Source organism: Mus caroli, unplaced genomic scaffold, assembly GCF_900094665.2.
Source record: "Mus caroli unplaced genomic scaffold, CAROLI_EIJ_v1.1 scaffold_21580_1, whole genome shotgun sequence".
Taxonomy (NCBI): domain Eukaryota; kingdom Metazoa; phylum Chordata; class Mammalia; order Rodentia; family Muridae; genus Mus; species Mus caroli.
Window position 1 is genome coordinate 706 of NW_018388641.1, and position 10,495 is coordinate 11,200.

The following is a 10,495-nucleotide window of genomic DNA, read 5'->3' on the forward strand; positions in this document are numbered from 1 at the left end:
TAATAACCCATATGTAATTGTCAATTGGTCAAGATAAATTTCACAGGTGAAATCATGGATTTGGGCTTGTTCTAGACAAATATAAGGTAACTGAGCAATTTAAGCCAAGTTATTCTTTCTTTTTGTCTTATTTCCACATGAGTCATTTCTTTTTTTGTTTTTGTTTGTTTGTTTTTTGTTTGTTTTGTTTTTCGAGACAGGGATTCTCTGTATAGTCCTGGCTATCCTGGAACTCACTCTGTAGACCAGGCTGGTTTCAAACTTAGAAATTCACCTGCCTCTGCCTCCCAAAATGCTGGGATTAAAGGCATGTGCAACCATGCCCGGCTCATGAGTCATTTCTAAATGCTGGTATTTTCTTTAATAAAAATATTGTGCAATAATAGTTAGTTTCTCACACATCCAAGTATATGTTCTCTGAATTGCCAAAGACAATCTTGTTGCAGGTTTGAATATCAATAAAGGATTAGAACATACAATTCTTACATTTATAACCTGAGTTTTTACTTTTCATCATTGAAAAGCAAAACTAAGTCCTTAGTTTTCTATTATACCTAGAGCAGAAATAAGAGTGATTGGATATATTTATTTCTTAATGATTGCTCAATCCAAATCTTTGCTTGCATGTTCAGAATTCCTTCTTTACAAAGCATATTCTCTTGATACTAGCAACGTATATTAGGCCTCTGATAAGGATTCATGAGTATTTCAGAAAACAAGTCACAATCTACCCAAAAAAAAGTGGATATGGGGAAAACTCCAGGATTCAGATGGGAAAGATCAACATCAGTGAATAATTTTGTCAGAAGTCTGTGTCCTGGGACAAACATGGGAAAGTTGGAATGAACCATCTTCCTGGGCAATTACAGAATCAGAATGACATGTTGCCTCTTTTCTGGAAGGAGTTCGTGTCAGCATAATTTTGCAAGAGTAAAATACTAGGGAGGAACATAATCCACAGAAATGTTCATAATGAGCCCCTTGTTCTACTCTTGAGTGCCCCAATTCACATCTGATTACAAGATCAATTCAGAACTTAGATTTCCCCAGAGGAAACATGAAAACTGTTTCATAACTTCTGCTCAGGTATTCATTAAAATCTCACAATCTCCTAGACATTATCATTAAGCATCAGAAAATAAAAGTGGAGATATTTCTCTGGGGATAAATGATTTTTCCTTTATAGGAAGTATCCCAAAGACACCATGCAGACAAATGTACTGGCACCACAAATAACACAATAATAAACTCTCTGGAAGATGTCATGTCCCTATTATTTTATGAGAGTTGAAACCTGAACTCTTTTGGGTTACCTTCACAGTATTGCATGAAGAATAAGAAGCCATTCATAATTTTCTTACTTTCTTTCTCAGGCTAAGAGCGACAAAGAGAAGTTCCTCAATGGAACAGACACTGTGATATATGCTTCTATAAGAGCCATTGTCTTCTTCTTCAGCCTGTGAGCATCCTCGCCCTAAATAAGGATCAGAAGGTGGGAATCTTCCAATCATAGACTTATGCTTAAAATTCTCTTCTCCCTTCTTCAGTGTAAATTGTCTTCTGAAGCCAACATGAATCATTAGTTCTTTTTGAAGCCTGCAGTTTAATTCAAATAGGTTAATATTTTGCTTTCATATCAAAAAGTTATCTGATTTTTGGACTTTCACTTAGTAGAAAACAATATTCAGTGTGACATCTGGATGTTAGATGTTGAATTTTATCTGGTGGATGGAGGCCCTCCTGCTCCTACAGAAAACATATAAACAAGTAAAGTGCAGACTAAGCATCAGCTTTCAAAGGGTATAACAGTGATTGTGTTAGTAATTTTGGAGGGAATCTGGAGACGGTGAGGTAAGACTCTGGCACCTGACGTTTTAAAAGAAAAATAAAGATGGGGAAAACTATGAATAAATGAAACTTGTTAGCAAGTGGGGTTTTTCACATGGAGAATACATTTAATAGTATAAAATTTTTCTCAAAGTCAACAACTTAATTTTCTAAACCTGAATTCAGTTACTCAACCTGATTGATTATTATGTATAATCTTACATGTTATTAACATACACATTATTTAAACATGTTACTATAAGATAATGAAATTGTATTAATTCCTTTTATATTACATTTTATTTTCTTTTCCTTTTATTAAGTTCTTTTATTGACTAAGTTACCTCCAATTGGCAGCCTCCCCTCCCTCATGATTATATTGAATTCTGATGATAGAATTACATACTCATACTAGTTACTTTCCTGTCTGTATTCATATGCAAAGCCCATGGTGTGCTCAAACATGTGTTATTGTGTTCTTGACCTACTTGACCAATGAAGATGTAGTTGCAATACAAAATTCATCTCAAGGCAGGAGTAATTCAATAAGAATAATTTTTTTTTTTCTGAGACAGGGTTTCTTTGTGTAGCCCTGGCTGTCCTGGAACTCACTCTGCAGACCAGGCTGGCCTCAAACTCAGAAATCTTCCTGCCTCCCAAATGCTGGGATTAAAGGCGTGTGCCACCACTGCCCAGCAATTTTATTTTGAGTTACTATACATGAATTGTTTTTCAGGCAAAGCTCCTGTACTATAATAGAATAGTGTCTCACTTATCAAGAGAAGAAATTGTCCCAAATCAATTGATAAGTGTGGACAATAGAACACAGTCATGAGGACATCGGTGTCCTATATAATCATCACTCCAGGGTAGGTTAAAACCCTCTCCATGTCTGCTCATGATAAATCTCTGAAAACCACCGATGACATGGCTCTTCAGATCCTCTTGCTTTGCCAGTTTGGGATTGGGACTGTGGCCAATGTCTTTCTGTTTGTCCATAATATCTCTCCAGTCTTGACTGGTTCTAAACAGAGGCCCAGGCAGGTGATTTTAAGCCACATGGCTGTGGCCAATGCCTTGATTCTCTTCCTCACTTCATTTCCAGACATGATGGCTTTTGCTCCAAGAAATTCTCCAACTCACCTCAAATGTAAATTAGAATACTTTAGTCACCTGGTGGCAAGAAGCACAAACATGTGTTCCACCTGTGTCCTGAGTATCCATCAGTTTGTCACTCTTGTTCCTGTTAATAGAGGTAAAGCTATACTCAGAGCAAGTGTCCCAAACTTGACGAGTTATTCTTGTTATAGTTGTTGGTTCTTCAGTGTCTTAAGTAATATCTACATTGCAATTAAGGTCACTGGTCCACAGATAACAGACAATAACACTGACTCTAAAAGCAAGTTGTTCTGTTTCATTTCTGGATTCAGTGTAGGCATTTTCTTCTTGCGGATTTTCCATGATGGTACATTCATGAGCATCATGGTCTGGACCAGTGTCTCCATGGTACTTCTCCTCCATAGACATCACCAGCAAATGCAGCATATCTTTACTACCAATCAGGATGCCAGAGGCCAAGCTGAGACCAGAGCAACCCATACTATCCTGATGCTGGTGATCACATTTGTTAGCTTTTATCTTCTAAATTTTATTTGTATCATCTTTTACACCTTTTCTATAGATTCTCGTCTCTTCATGAGTCATTTCAGTAAAGTTTTTGCTGCAGGCTTCCCCACTATCCCTCCCTTACTGTTGGTCTTCAGAGATCCTAAGGATCCTTGTTCTGTGCTCTTCAACTGTTGAAAACCAGAGTTGCTAAAACACCAAACACAGAAGACTGCTATACTAATACCATTAAATGCTTCATTCCATAAATGTGTGTTCAACATCTTTTGCATCAATAAGGCATGGTTCTCAATGCTGTAATTTTTAAAATGTAAGTTCATAATCATTTGTTGGTGTGAAAGACCTCTGGTTAGTGTCTTACTGACACAGTAAGTGAGTTATTTACCAACCTGATTCTCTTATATATAACTCTATAGCTTCACTCTGCTGTGGGATATTCTAAAACAAATTAAAACCATTTCCCCTAAAGAGCTTAATTTGTTATACTGCCCTGATCAAACTGTTACTCTATGCTTTTTCTAACTTAACACTTTAACCTCTGATAAAAACAGAATCTTTATATAAATATTTCCCCATCTGAACAAACAAGAATGTATTGTTATGACTAAATGTTCTCTAAGTTGAAATGTTTATTAATTTTTCATATATTGTATGTCATTCCATTTTACATAGGAGATATATGCTTTGAAATCTTTGACTCTACTCTGGTGAGGGTTAAGCATTGAACAATATAACTTTATGCTCACTTGAACAGTGCAAACTGCACACTACATCAAAAGTAAAGAGGAAAAGAGGCAAAGCGGCTCATGCCCAGGAGCCTTAAGAGGGTTAAAGTCTCAGGACCAGGGAGGATACCAGGATCCAAACTGGACATGTTCCCCTGAAAGACCTTGACGAAGTCTTCACTCTGGGTCATGGTAGCATTGCTTTTCCAATCATCAGTAACTCCTGACAATCAGAGAGAAGACAAGAGATGTCAGTACAATGAGGAGGCAAAGTTGTCACTCTTTATGTAGGTGGCTTCCCCAATCACAATAATATTTTCTCAGAAGATTAAAATCAAGCATGTAAACTTTTCAGCTGCCTAAAACTGATCACAGACAGTAGGGCCCACAAGATAAAAATCTGGAATGGTTAGAGCTGTTAGTGTGATGAAACTCAAAATCTGAGTTGTGGTATTTACTCCTATGAACAAGGAAATATCTTAGCATTTTTTTTGAGTCATAACATACATTTATTACCTAAGGCTCAAACACAATGAAAGGCACCTGTCTACAATATGTATCATGGATAAAAAAGAATATTTCATTTTGAAACCATCAATAAATTGTTGTCTTGTTCCTTAGGGACAAATTTCTATTTTCTCTGTCTGTTTTCTTGTGAACTGAGAAACGAAAAATTTTTTTAATTTTTTATTAGATATTTTCTTCATTTAAATTTCAAATGATATCCCAAAAGTAACTTATACCCTCCCCCACCCTGCTCTCCTACCCACCCACTCCCACTTCATGGCCCTGGCGTTCCCCTGTACTGGGGCTTATAAACTTTGAAAGACCAAGGGGCCTCTCTTCCCAATGATGGCCAACTAGGCCATTTTCTGCTACATACACAACTAGAAACACGAGCTCTGGGGGTACTGGTTAGTTCATATTGTTGTTCCACCTATAGGGTTGCAGACCCCTTCAGCTACTTGGGTAGTTTCTCTAGCTCCTCCATTAAGGGCCCTGTGTTTCATCCAATAGCTGATTGTGAGCATCCACTTCTGTATTTGTCAGGCACTGGCATAACCTCACAAGGGACAGCTATATCAGGGTCCTTTCAGCAAAATCTTGATGGTGTATGCAATAGTGTCTGGGTTTGGTGGCTGATTATGGGATGGATCCCCAGGTGCAGCAGTCTCTGGAAAAAACCATGAATAATAATAAGGTTGCTGCATGCTGAGAAAGAATTGTCATTCACAGTATAGATCAATCTAGTAGATAATTTATCTACTGATAAATTATCTACTGATATGAGATATACAATGAATACTAGTGATAACAATAAGTGGTCATTTCCCTGATTCTTAACATTAAAACACTAGATATCATTTAACTAAAATGTATTATGAAGGAGCAAAAGCCACTTGGACAATATGGAAAGAGGAGGAAGGTGTGAATAACATTCCACACACAGGTAACAGCTTTTGGGATTTGGTATAGCCTCCATGACAGTTGTTCAGGACCCACATGAAGACCAAGCTTCACCTTGCTACATATGTGCAGGGTGATCTAAGTATGGCCTCTGTATGTTCTTTGCATGGTGATTAAGACTCTTAGAGCCCCAAGGGTACAGGCTAGTTGATTCTTTTCATCTTTCTGTTGAGTTACTCTCCCTTTTGGAGCCAGCAAACATTCCTATTCTTCTATTAGAATGCCTGAGCTCTATCCACTGTTTGTGGGTGTCTGTCTTTTCCTAGAGATGCAGCCTACCTCCTCACCCTGATAACTGCATATTTCCATTTATTTTTGTGGTCCTCTAGACATCTCTTATGGCCTTCCCTACACCTGATCCTGAACCCACAATCCCTTTTTTCACCCAGTTCCCTCCCACAATTGCTTCTTATGACTATTTTATTCCCACTTCTAAGTGTGATTCAAGCGTTCTAAGTTTTGCCTTCCATCTGTTTTAGCTCTTTGGACCTGTGGAATGTAGCAGCAATACCCTGTATTTTATAACTAATATCCATTTATAAGTACGTACATACCTGCATTGCTGGTGGAAGTGCAAATGTGTACAACCACCTTGGAAATCAATTTGGCAGTTTCTCAGAAAACTGGGAATAGTTTATCTCAAGACCTAGCTATAAAACTCCTCAACATATACTCAAAAGATGCTCTAAGTTCCAATAAAGATACTTGGTCAACAATATTTATAGCAGCTTTATTCATAATAGCTAGAAACTGGAAAAAACCTAGTTGTTCATCAACTGAAGAATGGGTAAAGAAAATGCAGTACATCTACACAAAGGAAAATTATTTAGCTAATAAAAACCAAGGCATCATGAGTTTTGCAGACAAATGGATGGAACTTGAGAATGTCATCCTGAGGGTGGTAACCCAGAAACAAAAGGACAGTCATGAATTTTTTTTTTGAGACAGGATACACAGTGTTCTTCTGTTGTCATTGAACTGACTCTGTAGGCCAAGATGGCTGACTCAAGAGCCAACTGCCTCTGCCTCCCTAGTGCTGGGAATAAATAAAGTCATGCACAGATGTGGACCTGTTTACCAGAGGATTTCCATGGAGATCTCTGGCCTGGCCTGGTGCGAAAGTTTCGATGAATGGAAGTGACTGTGGGCAGGGGAAGTCGCTTCTGCCTATTCTGCTGCTGCAGTTGGCTCCACCTCTGTCTCTGCCATGCCTTCCCGGTTACTTGGTTACTCCATGTCACCCTTCACTGAGTTGGATCAGGCTGGGTCGACAAGAGACGTACTAGCCAGTGAGGAGTGTAGCAGAGCTTCAGGCGGCACTTCGGGAGGGACCTCTTCCCATGTTACAGCTCTAAATACTGAATGCTGGGATGATGGAGTAGTTCTCTAACCTTTTAATTCTTCTGGATAGGATTCTTCTATACAGTTTTCGGGTGGGTAAGGGTCTGACAACAGGTGCTTCTCATTGGTTTGGTCTTAGAGCTTTGGGGAAACCTTATTTGCATGTGGGAGGGCTTGGTGCTGCTCCTACAGATGGCCACATACCTCTCTGTTGGAGAGCTGTGGAGGCTGTAGCTATGTGACAGGATACAGGGACCCATGAGGCATGGCTGAACACCTGCAGTCCCATGCACATAAAAGCCACCACCCATCAGGTCACTGGGGTTCCCGACCTTTGCTCAACTTGGGACCAGGCTGTCTGTGCACAGCCCAATGCCCCCTGAACAGCAACTACCTAGCTCCAACTGATGTAGATGTACAAACTCAACATGCCTCAGTTATACTCAGCAATGATATACTCACTTTTTCTCAGCAGTGGTATACTGGCAGTTGTGCTATTCATCTCTCTCTCTCTCTCTCTCTCTCTCTCTCTCTCTCTCTCTCTCTCTCCTCTCTCTTGCTAAATTGGCTGAATATTCATCTGTCCTTCATGACTGAAAAGGAACTGTTTTTCACTGTGGATGAATTCAACTCAGATTCTTTTCTGTCTTTAATTGTTTGCTGACACATCTTTTGCACATTTTACCTTGAGTCCTGGGGGATAATGATAAAAAAAAATAATAACACTGAGTGCTTATTAAAAAAAAAGTATTGAAGGATATAAAAGCTTCCTTTCTGATCAGGTTCCAATGTGTCTTGCCTTTTAGATCTTTGTCAGATTCAAAGACTTACAACCAAACCCCAGTGTTCACAGATAAAATGGATGTGATAAAATACCTAATTCATAAATCTGTTTTCTTTGTCTTAAGATTGTTATTTTTGAATGTACAAGTGAGTTTCTGACCACAGATCTTTACACATGAATGCAGTGGTTAAGAAGGCCAAAAGAATGAGTTGAATCTCTTGGAGCTAGCATCACAGACAGCTGTGTGTTAGCTGACACTGGTGCTAGAAACCAAACTCAGGTCCTCTGGAGGAGTAATACAGACTCTTAGCAGTTTTGCTATCTACCATCCACCAAGAAGTTGTTTTACAAGATTTTCTAGAGAGAGTTTTGTAAGATGATAGGAAAGGAAACCTTCCTTATGTTACTGCCATTTACATTGTCTGTGTTTATTCACACACAGGCTGATGGGGATGTTGCTATTCATGTACACTTTAATGTATTTTGCCCTTTTGTAGCTGCATCATTGATCATGTGTGCTCACATTGCTCTCTTCTATTATATATATGAAGAAAAATCAGAAGAGAAATGCCATTGTTTGTGTACTGAAATGCTTCTCAAACTATCTAATATTTATTAATCAGTATTATGAATTGCAAAATGAGACAGAGCAGTCAAAGATCTGTCAGAGTTTCCCAGCCATTATGAAAAATACATAAATTCATGGATATTAAATAATGCATTAATGAAAGATAAAGTGCTCATTAAAGAACTTGAGGATGAAATCAGAAAGTTCCAAGAACTCAATGAAAAATTTTAAAATACAAACCACTTTGGTATACAATGAAGATAGTTCTAAAAGTGAAGCTGAAAACTCTAAAAGCAAACAAACACAACCCAGAGATATAACAAATAAATCTTAATAACACACATAAAGCTTTAGAGAATTATAGTTCGGTAACAATCCTTTTGAAAGGGTTTGATATAATTTGCTATCGTGGAAATGTCAATTAAAACAACTTTGCAATTCCATATCTTCCTAGTAAGAATAGCTATACAAACTATGAATTGATTTCAGTAATAGATAAGGAGTCAAGATGGGGACAAGATATGATCTATATTAGACTCATGGGTATGTAGGTTGATTCATATCTCTGTATCACCTGAGTGAGAAACAGTCCTGAAATGTAGTGAGACCTATGGAAACTTGGGGAGTTCTATATTCACAGGGGCTATGGGAGAAGCTGTGGACCAAGGAATGTAACTAGATCTGACCCTTAGAAAGGCCCACAGACATGAAGAGAGTTCTAGAACTCATAGTGAAAGTTTCAGCCACAGCAGAAAGCCTGGGATGACAAAGGACAGTGTCTGACCGTCCTAGACAAGCTCATTTAAATTGGTGTGCCTATAGAATGAGAAACTGGAAAGTGAGTGTGGAGTAAAGAGTTTCCAAGGAAACAAAGACAGAACATGTATGGTATCAAGGATTAAGGGAGTGTAGTGTAACAGGAATGAAGAAATGGGGTGGAGGGTAAGAGGGCACAGTAAAGAAGGATTTATGAGAAAATATAACACTAAAGAACTTTGAAGATACCATACTAAAACAGGTTTCTAATATAGATAGATAGACAGACAGACAGAGATATAGAGATAGATATAGAGATAGATATAGAGATAGAGAGAATCCTGGCTTGGCTTGCTCGTTAAGAACACTTGACAATCTTGCTCAAATTCATTTCTCAGAACCTCCATAGGTGACATAGTTTCAAGTGAGGCAGATCTCCAGTTCTAGGAGATCTAATTCTCTCTTCTGGCCTCCACTGGCATAGCAATACCCACAGGCCCACACATATGCATATAAAATAATTTTTTTACATATCATATAATTTTTACATAGCATATAGTTGTGTAAAAAGAATTTAAATTAAGTTACCTCACAATGGAATGGAGCACAATAGCTTATCCACATACTATAGGCCACTGGCGAGTATGAGTTATCTCTTTTTGTGGTGTTGATCAAGGGGATCTCATAAATCTACCCAAATGTGATGGGCTATTGTCATTGTTCTTCATTGCCCTCTAGAACTTTAAATAAGAACTTATCTCCTGAGGTATAGGACAGAGAAATCAAGTACTGATCTGGAACCATCTTCACTTCTGGAGAAAGTTTACAAAGCCAGAAGATTCTACTTACACTCTAGGGAGAGAAAAGGCATTCATCAATCTTACCCAGCTGGGATAACTATAAGCTACAATAATGCCTGGGCTGGCAAGATATGGCCACTCGTGCAACAGTTGCTTGAAACTTATTTGAGTAATCAACCACTTTTTGTTTGTAGTTAAAACCCACAACACAAGTTAGGATATTGGGAAAAAGAGGAACATCTATTCAGTGTAATTAGTAATAATTAGAACTAGTACACCCACTATGAAAATAAGTTTGGAGATTTTCAAAAGCTAAATATGAAAGTACTACATGGCCTAGAATGTGCCCCAAAGACCGGATATTCTAGATGTTTACATTTTTATAATATCTAGATATGGGTTCAGGGGGAAAATTCCTGAATAGAACAGCAATGGCTTGTGCTGGAAGATTGAGAATTGACAAATGGGACCTCATGAAACTTCAAAGCTTCTGTAAGGCAAAAGTCACCATCAATAAGACAAAAAGGCCACCAACAGATTGGGAAAGGATCTTTACCTATCCTAAATCAGATAGGGGACTAATTTTCAATATATATATAAA

At 38.1% G+C, this 10,495-nt stretch overlaps 1 protein-coding gene across 1 annotated transcript; it reads left to right on the forward strand.

The window, feature by feature from the left end:
• Positions 1-2,694: 2,694 nt before the first annotated feature.
• LOC110287713 (vomeronasal type-1 receptor 2-like) lies at positions 2,695-3,671 on the forward strand. The gene has a single exon (XM_021154264.1). It carries the CDS (start codon positions 2,716-2,718, stop codon positions 3,628-3,630), a length of 915 nt encoding a protein of 304 aa, XP_021009923.1. The 5' UTR covers positions 2,695-2,715; the 3' UTR covers positions 3,631-3,671.
• The last annotated feature ends 6,824 nt before the right edge of the window (positions 3,672-10,495 follow it).

Excerpts from the sequence above, each read along its gene's own strand:
- LOC110287713 (XM_021154264.1), top strand. The coding sequence starts at position 2,716 with ATGTCTGCTCATGATAAATCTCTGAAAACCACCGATGACATGGCTCTT.